The 14,773-nt window shown below is 41.1% G+C and overlaps 1 protein-coding gene across 1 annotated transcript; it reads right to left on the bottom strand.

The window, feature by feature from the left end:
- Window positions 1-8,013: 8,013 nt before the first annotated feature.
- SPMIP10 (sperm microtubule inner protein 10) lies at window positions 8,014-12,343 on the bottom strand. The gene is made up of 2 exons (XM_025995029.2): window positions 12,058-12,343; window positions 8,014-8,374 (listed from the first exon to the last, which is right to left on the bottom strand). The coding sequence occupies exons 1-2, from the start codon at window positions 12,256-12,258 to the stop codon at window positions 8,165-8,167; spliced, it is 411 nt and encodes a 136-aa protein (XP_025850814.2). The 5' UTR covers window positions 12,259-12,343; the 3' UTR covers window positions 8,014-8,164.
- Window positions 12,344-14,773: the final 2,430 nt, after the last annotated feature.

The following is a 14,773-nucleotide window of genomic DNA, read 5'->3' on the forward strand; positions in this document are numbered from 1 at the left end:
GAAAATTATTCACCATGACCAAGTGGGATTTATCCCTGGGATGCAAGGTTGGTTCAACACTTGTAAAACAATCAATGTAATAGATCACATCAGCAAGAGAAAAAACAAGAACCTTATGATCCTCTCAATAAATGCAGAGAAAGCATTTGACAAAATACAGCATCCATTCTTGATCAAACTGTTCAGAGTGTAGGGAGAGAGGGAACATTCTTCAGTATCTTAAAAGCTATCTATGAAAAGCCCACAGCAAATATCATTCTCAATGCGGAAACACTGAGATCCTTTCCCCTAAGATCAGGAACAAGACAGGGATGTCCACTCTCACCACTGCTATTCAACATAGTGCTAGAGGTCCTAGCCTCAGCAATCAGACAACAAAAATAAATAAAAGGCATTCAAATTGGCAAAGAAGTCAAATTCTCCCTCTTCACAGATGATATGATACTGAACATAGAAAACCCCAAAGACTCCAACCCAAGATTGGTAGAACTCATACAGCAATTCGGCAGTGTGGCAGGACACAAAATCAATGCCCAGAAATCAGTGGCATTTCTTTACACTAACAATGAGACTGAAGAAAGAGAAATTAAGGAGTCAATCCCATTTACAATTGCACCCCAAACCATACAATACCTAGGAATAAACCTCACCAAAGACATAAAAGATCTATACCCTAAACACTACAGAACACTACTGAAAGAAATTGAGGAAGACACAAAGAGATGGAAAAATATTCCATGGATTGGAAGAATTAATATTGTGAAAATATCTATGACCCAGGGCAATATACACGTGCAATGCAATCCCTATCAAAACACCATGGACTTTCTTCACAGAGTTGGAGCAAATAATCTTAAGATTTGTGTGGAATCGGAAAAGACCCCAAATAGCCAGGGGAATATTGAAAAAGAACCCCAAAGCCAGGGGCATCACAATGCCAGATTTCAAGCTGTACTACAAAGCTGTGATCATCAACAGTGTGGTACTGGCACAAAAACAGACACATAGATCAATGGAAAGGACCCAGAAATGGACCCTGAACTCTATGGTCAACTAATATTCAACAAAACAGGAAAGACTATCCACTGGAAAAAGGACAGTCTCTTCAATAAATGGTGCTGGGAAAACTGGACAGCCACATGCAGAAGAATGAAACTGGACCATTCTCTTACACCATACACAAAGATAAACTCAAAATGGTTGAAAATTTTAAATGTGGGAACCCTGGGTGGCACAGCGGTTTAGCGCCTGCTTTTGGCCCAGGGCGCGATCCTGGAGACCCGGGATCAGATCCCACGTCGGGCTCCCGGTGCATGGAGCCTTCTTCTCCCTCTGCCTATGTCTCTGCCTCTCTCTCTCTCTCTCTGTGTGACTATCATAAATAAATAAAAATTTTAAAAAAATAAAAAATAAATAAAATGTTAAATGTGAGACAAAAATCCATCAAAATCCTAGAGGAGAACACAGGCATCACCCTTTTTGAACTTGGCCACAGCAATATCTTGCAAGGTAAACCTATGAAGGCAAGTGGAACAAACACAAAAATGAACTATTGGGACTTAATCAAGATAAAAAGCTTCTGCACAGCAAAAGAAACAGTCAATAAAACTAAAAGACAACCTACAGAATGAGAGAAGATATTTGCAAATGACATATCAGATAAAGGCTAGTATCCAAGATCGGTAAAGAACTGATTAAATTCAACACCCAAAAACAGACAATCCAACCATGAAATGGGCAAAAGACATGAACAGAAATTTCCCCCAAAGAAGACATACACATGGCCAACAAGCACATGAGAAAATGCTCTGCATCATTTGCCATCAGGGAAATACAAATGAAACAACAATGAGATACCACCTCACACCAGTGAGAATGGGGAAAATTAACAAGACAGGAAACAACAAATGTTGGAGAGGATGTGGCGAAAGGGGAACCCTCTTGCACTGTTGGTGGGAATGGGAACTGGTGCAGCCACTCTGGAAAACTGTGGAGATTCCTCAATGAGTTAAAAATAGAACTACCCTACGACCCAGCAATTGCACTGCTGGGGATTTACCCCAAAGATACAGATGCAGTGAAACTCTGGGACACCTGCACCCCAATCTTTATAACAGCAATGTCCACAATAGCCAAACTGTAGAAGGAGCCTCAATGTCCATCGACAGATGAATGGATAAAGAAGATGTGGTCTCTATATACAATGGAATATTACTCAGCTATTAGAAATGACAAATAACTACCATTTGCTTCGAAATGGATGGAACTGGAGGGTATTATGCTGAGTGAAGTAAGTCAATCGGAGAAGGACAATCATTATATGGTTTCATTCATATGGGGAATATAAGAAATAGTGAAAGGGATTATAGGAGAAAGGAGGGGAAATGAGTGGAAAAAATTAGAGAAGTTGACAAAACATGAGACTCCTAACTCTGGGAAATGAACAAAGGGGTAGTGGAAGGGGAGGCGGGCGGGGGGATGGGGTAACTGGCTGATGGGCAATGAGGAGGGCACTCGACGGGATGAGCACTGGGTGTTATATGTTGGCAAATTGAACTTCAAATAAAAAAAATATATATATATGTATATTTCATATATAAAGGAGAGTGACTCCTCACTGGGAAGGAAAGAAAAGCTAGCTGTGTCTATACCACTATCCACCTACAAGAACAGATGTAACTCAGCGGTTTGGTCAGGAAGGTAGCAGAGTCCAAAGTGACTTCTGAGACCCAGAAAACTGAGAATATAGGTATGCTGTTGATTGATGATATTTATCAATATTAAATAATTTCAGGAATAGGCAATTCAGGAGAAAAAAGTAGTTCCAAAAAGAAAAGAGCAGGGTGGATAAGGAGCTCCTCTGTTGAATCTCAAACTCTTGGTGAGATGATTATTTGAGACATGCAGCTTGGAGTGGAAATCACAGTTTAGCCTGTTAAAAAGATTAGAGATGTGAATTTTTTGGTTTTCTCTGAGGTGAGAATATTTGAAGCCAAAATAACACATAAAAAAATGTTCCTTTTCTTGAAAAAAAAAAGAAAAATAGAAAAATGTTCCTATTCTCATTTTCTGGGATTTTCTATTTCCTGAATTCACTATATTATTCTTCCCAGAAAAAGCTACTTTGTAACTAAGTCAGCCATAGCACGGCTAAAATTTAACTGGCAACCTAAATTTTGCCCATCCACATGACCTCAGAATAATAGGTACAGGGTACTTAGTGTCATGCTATGGACTTTACAGGTAATCTAATAGACTATTTACAACAACCCTCTGAACCAGCTGTCACTAGGCCCATTTTCCAGTTGGGAAAGCAAAAGAGAGGTGTTCGGGATGTGGAGCTTGCCTTAAGCCACACAGTAAGTAGTGGCATCAGATTTTGGCCCAGGTCAGTCTAACTATAAATCCCTATAAAGTGCTTCAAAGAAGCACTTCCCTGATTTATTTTATTTTATTTTATTTATAAAGATTTTATGTGTGAGAGAGAGATAGAGAGAGAGAATGAAAGCATAAGCAGGGCAGAAAGGGGGAAGCAGACTCCCCACTGAGCAGGGGGCCTGACTCAGGGCTCTATCCTAGGATCCCCATCAGAGGACCCCAGGATCATGATCTGAGCTGAGGGTGGACGCTCAACCGACTGGGCCACCCAGGCTCCCCTTTGATTATTTTAAATTTGTGACTAGAACACATATGTTTTCCTGTTTAAATGTGTATCCACTCCCTTGTTTTCTCTTTTTCTACTTTCTTTTTTTTTTTGCGGGACTTAATTCCAGGGCCCTGGGATCACCCCCTGAGCCAAAGGCAGATGCTCAACCACTGAGCCACCCAGGTGTCCCTCTACTTTCAATTTTTTACATATCAGATAAAATTCCTCTCTGACTCTATTAGAAAGTGCTAGATACTAATGGTGGTGGTTCTAAGGGTTCAAGCTTCCCTTTGTTGATAAAAAACTGTTTGGAAATTTGTTACAGAGACTCTGAAGAATTTTTCTCTCAAACTTCTCTAATATCATAGTATTACCAACAGGTAAGGACAAAATTTTCATTCATGAAATAAACTTTTTTTTTCTTGAGCAATGCAACAGAGACCTCTTCTGGTCAAGAAGCAGAAGTCTTAGGTAGAGAACCAACTGGGAAAAAGTGTGGAAAGATGAAGTATGAAACAGGTTTTGTGTAAGAGTTGACATTGACTTTGGGTGTGGAACTACAACAAGCAGAATACAGAGGGGTAATGTGTACAAATGTGGAAGTGTTCCTTCTTTTCTGATGATAAAATACACATTTTATCATCAGAAAGGTAGATAATTTATAAAGGTACAAGTATGTAAATAAGAATCATTTATAATCTTACCATCCAGAAATTATACTATATACACATTCTGATGCACTGGCTTTTTGCATTGTTTTCTGGTGACATACATTCTTTTTTGTCCACAAAACGGTGTAAATTCTGATTTTTCATTCAGGGTTTTATCACATCTATTTTTCCATATATCTTTTTTCTTAAGTAGGCTCCACTGGGTTTGGAGTCCAACACAGGGCTTGAACTCAAGACGCTGATATTAAAACCTGAGCTGAGATCAAGAGTTAGAAGCTTAACCAGTTGAGCTACTCAGGTGCCTCTTTCCCTATTCTTAAAAGATGTGGGACGCCTGAGTGGCTCACTGGTTGAGTGTCTGCCTTTGTCTCAGGTCCTTATCCCAGGATGCTGGGATCAAGTCCCACATGGGGCTCCTTGCAGGGAGCCTGCTTCTTCCTCTACTATGTCTCTGCCTTCTCTGTGTCTCTTATGAATAAAGAAAATATTTTAAAAAAAGAAAAAGATGTATTCTGATAGCCAAGCTTCTCTTGAGAAATCATGTAAAAGCCTGAGAAGTTTTAATGAACACTTTTCATATGGTCTCCATATTGCCAGGGCCCTCGTTAATGCACTGAAGTGCACACAGCATGGTGAGTCGATTTGCTGACTACATTCCAGCTGCTGCTCATCTTGTCGGCCAGACTCCCCTTCTCCACCTTGGTGGCAGACTCCCCTTGGTGGCACCTCAGCCTCTCAGGAAGCTAACTAGTAAAGATCAAATATGATCACCAATGTTCACAGAATGTGAAAGACCTATCAAATGGCTTTTTTGACCTTGGGAATCCCAGAGATTTTCAGACCCAAATTGGAGATGCTCCCGCCCAGGGTGTCACGTCAGCAAACCAAAGCTCAGATAACTGCCATGTCCCTGAAAATGCCCTGCCTCATCAGAAATGCAGTATATCCAGCCAGCCAATACCCAATGCTAGCCAACTATGGTGTACTTCCTTCCTTGTTTCTTATTCTTTATCCTATAAAAGTTTCTTGCCTTCCATCGGATTCTGCATTTCTTCTAGTGGAGGCAGCTCACTTAAAGTGTTTGTTTGTAACACCTAAAGTTTGTATCACCTTAATTGTCTAATAATTTTTAACACCTTGTGTGTGTATGTATATACTTATATATATGTATATATATACATATATTACTTTATTTATACTTTAGCGATCTCTAGGTTGATGTCAGATAGACATCTCTGTCCATTTTTATTTTTATTTTATATTTTTATTTATTATTTATGATAGTCACACAGAGAGAGAGAGAGAGAGAGAGGCAGAGACACAGGCAGAGGGAGAAGCAGGCTCCATGCACCGGGAGCCCGACGTGGGATTCGATCCCGGGTTTCCAGGATCGCGCCCTGAGCCAAAGGCAGGCGCCAAACCGCTGCGCCACCCAGGGATCCCTCTGTCCATTTTTTTTTTTTTTTTAAATCAATCGTGTCTTTTTTTTTTTTTTTTTAAGGTTTATTTATTTATTTATGATAGACATAGAGAGAGAGAGAGGCAGAGACAAAGGAGGAGGGAGAAGCAGGCTCCATGCCGGGAGCCCGACGTGGGATTCGATCCCGGGTTTCCAGGATCGCGCCCTGAGCCAAAGGCAGGCGCCAAACCGCTGAGCCACCCAGGGATTCCCCCTCTGTCCATTTTTATAAGAGTTTCCTTACTGTGGTAATCTGAACACTTGGCTGGGTGGAGTGTGGCTTAGATCTACTATGATCTTTTTTTTTAAATTGTGGTAAAGGCCTCCTGACTGGCTCAGTCAGTAGAGCTGTGACTTTTGATCCTGGGTTGTGAGTTCGAGCCCCATATTCATTGTAGAGATTACTTAAAAATTAAAAAAAAAATTTTCAGATTTAAATTGCAGTAAAATATACATGACATAAAGTTTACTTTACCCTCTGTTTTTTTAAAAGATTTATTTATTTATGATAGACATAGAGAGAGAGAGAGAGAGAGAGAGAGGCAGAGACACAGGAGGAGGGAGAAGCAGGCTCCATGCTGGGAGCCTGACGTGGGACTCGATCCCGGGACTCCAGGATCGCGCCCTGGGCCAAAGGCAGGCGCCAAACCGCTGAGCCACCCAGGGATCCCCTACTTTACCCTTTTTGAATGTACAATTCAGTGGCAGTAAGTACATTTACCTTGTCATATGACTGTCCATCTCCAGAACTTTTTCATCATTTCAAAATGAAACTGTACCCATGAAATAGCAACCCTATTCTCTCTTCCTCTGTAGCCTTCAGTAACTACTACTCTTTCGCTAGGAATTTGACTATCTTATATAAAAGAAATCATACAATTTTTGTCCTTTTATGTCTGGCTTATTCATTTAGCATAATATTTTCAAGATTCCTCCATGTTGTAGCATGTATCAGAATTTCAGTATATTTTATGGCTGAATAGTATTCCATTGCATGTGTATACCACATCGTGTTTATGTATTCATCTGTCAGTGGACACTTGAGTTTTTTCCACATTTTGACTATTGTGAATAATGCTGTCAAGAACATTGACACACACACACAAAAAGAACATTGACACAAAAATATCTGTTTGAGGGACAGCTAGGTGGCTCAGTGGTTGAGCATCTGCCTTTGGCTCAGGTCGTGATCCCAGGGTCCAGGATTAGGTCCCAGCAGGAAGCCTGCTTCTCCCTCTGCCTATGTCTCTGCCTCTCTCTCTCTCTCTCATAAATAAAGTCTTTAAAAAAGTGTTTGTGGGCAGCCTGGGTGGCTCAGCGGTTTAGTGCTGCCCTCAGCCCAGGGCCTGATCCTGGAGACCCGGGATTGAGTCCCATGTCAGGCTCCCTGCATGGAGCCTGCTTCTCCCTCTGCCTGTGTTTCTGCCTCTCTCTCTCTCTCTCTCTCTCTCTCTCTCTCTGTCTCTCATGAATAAATAAATAAAATCTTTTTTTAAAAAAAGTATCTGAGTCCCTGCTTTCAATTCTTTTTATTTTTTAAGTAATCTCTACAGTCAGTATGGAGCTTAAACCCACGATAACCCCGAGATCAAGAACTGGATGTTGTACCAACTGAGCCAGGGAGGCACCCCCTCGACCCAGCCTCCCACCTTCAATTATTTTGGGCATATACCTGGAAGTGGAATTGCTGGATCCTAAGGTAATTGCTCAAGAAACCACTACACCCTCTTCTACAGTGCTGCACCATTTTACATATGGTCATTTTTTTTGGTTGTTAAATTATGCTCATCCATTCTTTGCTGCAGGAGATTGATACTTGGATACACTGAACCAATACAAAAAATAGACTTTAGCTGAAATCATGCAGTGAGTGTATCATAGAGGTATATGCCAAACACTTAAAATTACCATGTTGAATAGTTGCCGGGACTCACCAGCTATGGTAGGGGAGGTGTGTTGGTGAGGTGGGGCAGAAAGATGATGTTGGGGCAGTCAGAGAAGGAGTAGAAATAATTCCACATCCTGCCACTCATTCTCAGTTTGGCTCATCTGACACTGAGCTTTGGAGGTGATGAGCAACAAAGGAGGGAGGAGAAGACAAAGAGCAGCACAGTGAAGATAGATGGTTGGTGTGGATCCATCAGTTAAATGTCTTAACTAATTGGTGTGAAATTTCAGTGAGAGTCTGTCTTGTCCCCTACTTCATCTCCAATGTTCTTGGAGCCCGTTTCCTTTCAAAAACTTTAATAATGTACAAAGAGTACAACTGACTCATAGCCTTTAAAAAAGTTGAATCTGGAGGTGAAATACAATTGTACAACGGCCTTAAATTTGTGGGGAGAGAAAGAGACTGAGATCAAAATACTTTGCCACTTTATTCTTCCATCCTTAGACCAGTCGCCTCCTGAAGCCATGGGAAATCACAGTGCTTTGGTATCTGGAGAGCGGTGAATGCAGAGGCATATCTGCAATTTTTATTTCTGGTGGGCCTTTGTTCAAGACAACTTTTCGATCTTCCCCGTGGCAAAGCCTTTCACTGTGATTCAAAAACAGAGAGTCTTCTAAAGGGCCAGCATGGATCCCACGCACTTCTGCATGCTAAGGGGTTGGGAAAGAAAAATTCACTGTAAATCACACCAAACAGCACTTGACTAGATGAGGGTGGAGGTTCCCCAATAGCTTTTCCTAACTACCCCTGTTGAGAAGGAAGGTCTAGGGGCATCTGGGTGGCTCAGTCAGTTAAAGCATCCAATCTGATTTTTGGTTTTGTCTCGGGTCACGGTCTCAGGGTCAAATCCCCGCAACAGGTTCTATTACTCAGCACACAGCTCAAAGTCTGCTTGTGCTCCCTCTGCCTCTGCCTCATCCCTGAGCACATACCACATCCGTTAACTCTCTCTTTCTAATAAATAAATAAATAAATAAATAAATAAATAAATAAATAAATTTTTTTTAAAAAAAGGAAAGATAAGAGGTCTATTGGAGAGAACAATATAACATTCCTTTTTTTTTTTAAAAGCTTTATTTATTGATTGATTCATTATAGACACACACAGAGAGAGAGAGAGACACACACACACACACAGGAGGAGGGAGAAGCAGGCTCCATGCCGGGAGCCCAACGTGGGACTCGATCCCAGGACTCCAGGATCATGCCCTGGGCCAAAGGCAGGCGCTAAACCGCTGAGCCATCCAGGGATCCCAACATTCCTTTTTTGATTTTTATTTTTAGATGTTTGTTTCTTATCTGAGAGAGCGAGCTCAAGAGAGCAGAAGCAAAGGGAGAGGGAGAAGCAGGCGCCCCGCTGACAGGGAGCCCAACATGGGGCTCGATCCCAGGACCCCGGGATCATGACCTGAACCACAGGCAGAAACTTAACCAGCTGAGCCACTCAGGAGCCCCAACAGCCCCCCCCTTTTTTTTTAAAAGCAATGGTCTATGGCTTGCTTCCAGACCACCAGGAAGAGAGACATGGACTGCTAATTAATCATGTGCTTCACTGCTTATGTGACCTTGTACAAGTCACTTACCCCGCTGTGAGACTCAATTTTCCAGAATATAAAATGGGTGTTAGTCAAGGATTGAGTGTTAAATAAAACATTACATGTGAATGAAAAGATTTTGCCAACTATGAAATATAAGATCAATATTAGCTCTGCTGCCACGGCAACTGGGCCAGGAGAAAGAGCAGCTACCTGAGCTACTGTCTTACATATGTATCTGTTTCTGGTTCTTGGGTTCTGCTGAATTGCACTAGGTAGGGGGGTGGGGGGTGTTGGGGAGGTTGGGGTGCAGCCCCATCTCCACTATGCTGTGTTCTCACTGTGATGTTGTTGCATAGTTACATCCTCTCCGGTAGAAAAATGAAGATAAGTAAAAGGAAGGAAAGCACAGCTAGTATTCACCCAGTGTACATTCCTTTCATTCAGTTCTCACTTAATTTTCATTTGTATCCTGTCAGAGAGAACTTTCTCTACACCAGTCACTAATTTTATTTTTTAAATTGTTAGGAACACTGTCAACTAAATTGTGCGAATGAAACAGCTATGAGAAAATTATGCCAGATTATAGCTCTCAAGAGTGAGGTCAAGATACATACAAGACAGTTTTTTGTTGTTGACTTCAGCTCAGAGTTTATGCCATGTAGTTCTGGCAAATGAAAAAGAAAAAGTCAATGCTAATATTGTCACCATGGTAAAGCTATTTAGGACAGGCAAAACGACTTGACAAGCCACTGAATTACAAGAAATACAACCCAATATTAAGCCTGCAGAAGTCTTCATAACCAGATAAATGTGATGTTTTGAATCTTGACTTACTCCATTTTATATTCGTTTTCAAAGTATCAGATAAAAGTACATACAAAATAATCATCTCAGGGCAAATAGCAGCTTCATTTACTATATTGTGTTTCTGTAGTTTCTAAGAAAATAAAGCCATGGGATGTCTGGGTGGTTCAGTGGTTGAGCATCTGCCTTCGGCCCAGATCGTGATCCTGGGGTCCTGAGATGAGTCCTGCAGGGGGCCCGCTTCTCTCTCTGCCTATGTCTCTGCCTCTTTCTGTGTCTCTCATGAATAAAAAAATAAAATCTTAAAAAAAAAGCAATATTTTTGTGATATATTCTGTATATCATATATATTCATATTATATTAATATTCCTATTATATTAGTATTCATATATTAATATTCATAATAGACATGATATGATACTCTGTCTTTGTAAAGTATATTCAACCTTAATTGCTTAGCTGCTAGAAATTTGCATATTTATGCAAACCCATTTCTTTCTAGGAATCCTAATTTGAAATCTCCTGCTATAGTCTATTACAATGGATTCTCTTCTCCTTTATTTTTTTTTTATTTATATATTCATGATAGACACACAGAATGAGAGAGAGAGAGTCACAGACACAGGCAGAGGGAGAAGCAGGCTCCACGCCAGGGGACTCGATCCCAGGACTCCAGGACCACACCCTGGCCCAAAAGCAGGGGCTACACAGCTGAGCCACCCAGGGATCCCCTCTCTTCTCCTTTAAAGAAACAACTTACCTTTTCACAAGTGATCCCATCTGTCTGAATTTGGAAAATGTTTTGAAAATACTGACTGAATAGCAATGCTTAATGGGAAGCAAGTCTTATCTGTAAATCTAGCCAAAGTATTCCCATAGTTTTTAACCTGTATATGCAGTATAGCTTTAAAAATGCATGCTCTGTACTACAACTTGAATGTTAATGGCACATTTTGTTAATATTAATTAATTCTTTTGTTAAAGATTTATTTATTTTAGAGAGAGAGGGAGAAAGCATACACTAGCAGGGAGAGGGGCAGAGGGAGGAAGAGGGAGGGATAGAGAGAGAGTCTTAAGTAGGCTGCATGCTTAACTCGGAGCCCAATTTGGGGCTCTACCCCGAGATCATGACCTGAGCCGAAATCCAGAGTCAGATGCTTCCTACGTGCCCCATTAAGTTAATTCGGTGAGTTGGTATTATGCAGAGAGAAAGGTAGGCAGAGATTTCTGAAATATTTTATCTATTTCAAGATTGTCTTTAGGTAATTTGAATAGCTACTGCTATTTAATTCTTCCTTGCAAGTTTACGTAAAAGTGCATCAAATAGTTTATAGTTTTTGTTAGACAAAAGAATGGTGGTTGCCAGGGCCTGGAGGGAAAGAGAAATGGGGAGACATAGGTCAAAGGGCACAAACTTTCAGTTCTAAGACCAAGGTTTTTGTTTGTTTGTTTGTTTAAAGATTTTTTTTTTATTCATTCATGAGAGACACAGAGAAGAGAGAGGCAGAGACACAGGCAGAGGGAGAAGCAGGCCTCATGCAGGGAGCCTGATGCGGTTCTCGATACCAGGACTCCAGGATCAGGCCCTGGGCTGAAGGCAGACGCTCAACCGCTGAGCCACCCAGGTGCCCCTAAGACCAAGTTCTGAAGATCTAATGTTCAGCTTGTTAACTATAGTTAATAATACAGTAGTGTATACTTGAAAGTTGAGGAGAGTAGATCTTAAGGTCACCAGAAGAAAAAACGAGTTAACTATGTGAGGTGATGGATGTGTTAATTATCTTGATCCTGTTAATTATTCTACAGGGTGTATGTTTATCAAGTCATCACTTCGTTCACTTTAAATGCCTATGTTTATTATTCCTAATAAAGCTGGAAAAATATAAACTTAAAAATAGCCTTTGTACAGTTATCTATGCTTATTCAGAGATATATTAAATTATACCATTTAACTATGAATTTTTTATGATGAACATTTATAGGAAAATACCTTCAGATTCATATTCCTGAATATCATGTTTTCTTTCCAAGGCATAATGTAATGTCGTGGGATCATCCCTTGCTTTAATGAAAACCGTGGCAAATGAACCTCAGTAGACCTGAAAATGAGGAAGGAAGGATATATATCTGTTGAGTTAAATACAGTCATTTTAGCATTGTTCGTGTGTTGTGTCCATGTTTGGACCCCCATGACTGTAGGACAGGGAGCTATGTCATTGTTTGATGCTCATCTAATAATGAACCCATTAAAACTCTAAGTATCACCAAGATCAAGAGTCAGGCTGGATATATCTGTCCCTGTAACTTCATGCCATCCTTTACAAATTGCTCATGATGTTCACTTAACCTGATCCTAAGGAAGAAGGCAGCACACCATGATTTGCCCCAGGCCTACCCGTGGCCTGAGGAAGTCTCTGGCCAGCCACAAAAAACAGCTTCTGAATTTAATAGTTGCTTTACACTCAGGAAAGAATTGCTTTTTCTGCACACATATTGTTTCCCTCTGGAACATAAACCTTTCTATATAGATGCCAAGGGAAGCACAAAATGTTTGTCCTCATCTGTGTAGCTCCCAGACGGCTAACAAAACAAAACAAAACAAAACACTGGGACCCCTAGGTGGCTCAGTGGTTGAGCATCTGCCTTCAGCTCAGGGTGTGATCCCAGGGTCCTGGGATCGAGTCCCACATTGGGCTCCCTGCATGGAGCCTGCTTCTCCCTATGCCTATGTCTCTGCCTCTCTCTCTCTCTCTCTCTTCATCTCTCATGAATAAATAATAAAATAAAATCTTAAAAAACAAAAAAATGAAACAAAACACAACCCTCCCTCACCCCAAACTCAGAACCCTCAAGTCCTCACTTATTAGAAGGCTTATGTGAACTCTCATCAGTACAGCTGTTGGCAAGTTTAGGTAGGATAGGACAAGTGTCTTTCCCTGAAGCCATCACTGCCAGTAGGGACAGAATTCTCATCCAGAACTTCATGAACTCACTCATCTAATTGTTGCCTCAGACAGAACACTGGCTAACTTCATAGCAACCCATAGCAGTTACATCAGCAGTTGATTAAGAATGTGGAGTTTAAAAAAAAGAAAAAGAAAAAGAATGTGGAGCTTAAAGGGTGCCTGGCAGGCTCATTTGAAAGAGCATGGGACTCTTGATCTCAGGGTCATGAGTCCAAGCCCCACGTGGGCTGTAGACATTAAATAAATAAAACTTACAAAAACAATTTTTTTTAAAATGTGGAGATTAGAGCTGTTTTTAGTGTTTTTTATACCCCTAGGATTAAAATATCATTCTTCTCGTGGACAACTTAAAAAATGGGGGCACCTGGGTGGTGCAGTCAGTTAAATGTCTGGCTCTGTCTGGCTAAGGGCATGATCCCGAGATCTGGGATTGAGATCCGCATCAGGCTCCTTGTATGGAGCCTGCTTCTCCCTCTGCCTGTGTCTCTGCCTCTCTCTCTCTCTCTCTCTCTCTGTGTCTTTCATGAATAAATCTTAAAAAAAAGAAAGAAAGAAAGAAAGAAAGAAAAAGAAAGAAAGAAAGAAAGAAAGAAAGGAAGAAAGAAAGAAGCTAAGCAGCAAGAATTATTGCCAGATAGTTTGGTGAGACTATGGAGTATATACCTAACAATAGTTTGGATAAGCATTTCTTTTTGTCAAGTGATCTCCTCGCCCAATGTGGGGCTTGAACTCATGATCATGGATCATGGATCAAGATCGCATGTTGTACCAACTGAGCCAGCCAGGAATCCCTGGATAGACATTTCTAGATTTGGATAGGCAGAAAGGTTTACAGAAGAGTAATTTTAGTAGACAAAAACATAAGGAACCTTGTAAGTTGAAGTACTGGGGAGGACTCCAGGTTCTGGCCTGTGCCCCAATGGGACTCTCAATCCACTCAGACCAAGTTACCTTGCTTCTGGAGCATGTCTTTGAGCAGAAGACTGTGAACCCCCAAACTCTGCAATCTTAAGAGGACATGCCACCTCCCTCAGCAGAATGCAGAGGTTTGACATCAGTCATGTGAATCACTGTTCAGCAAAAATATAGAAAAGTGTACAAAGATGTGGAGAAATTCCTTCAGGGGATCTGGCCATACACCACTTACAGGGAGCTGATGGTGAGCGTGCAAGGCAGCAACAGGTCACCTACCAGTGCTTGAACTAAGGAGCAGATAGGTAGATCCTTAGCTGAGGAAGGGGCTAAGGTGCCATTTCAAAGAGGAAAGATCACAGTAGATTCTTTTTCCTACATCTACTCTTAGTCCTGGTGTGACCTGGAGGTTGAAGGTAGCCCAATGAGGCTGCTAAAGCCATCAGCCAACAGCAGTACCCATGTTTTGGTGCTTCTCTTTCCAGAGGATGCTCTGGGTTGACTTCACAGGGCTCTGTAAGGTGACTTTGTTCCCTACCTTAAAATTCTCACCTTGATACTTGCCCTAAATTGGATTTCTTCTGTGAGGTTAAGACAGTTCTTTCACACTCATGATTAAAGCTATCTGGAACACATCGAAAATCCTGCTGAACATTTTGCATCAATCCCCTCAGCATATGGTTTCAATGAGTATTTGTAGAATTCCAGGAAGTTAGTTTCTATTCACTGGTACCAGTGAACACCATCTGATGCCCTTCTCTGGGTCATTCAGGAAGATTCTGCAAAATTATTATTTGTTAATATATTCGAGAGAGCCAGTGTGAACTT

The sequence above is a fragment of the Vulpes vulpes genome, chromosome 12 (genome assembly GCF_048418805.1).
Source record: "Vulpes vulpes isolate BD-2025 chromosome 12, VulVul3, whole genome shotgun sequence".
NCBI lineage: Eukaryota > Metazoa > Chordata > Mammalia > Carnivora > Canidae > Vulpes > Vulpes vulpes.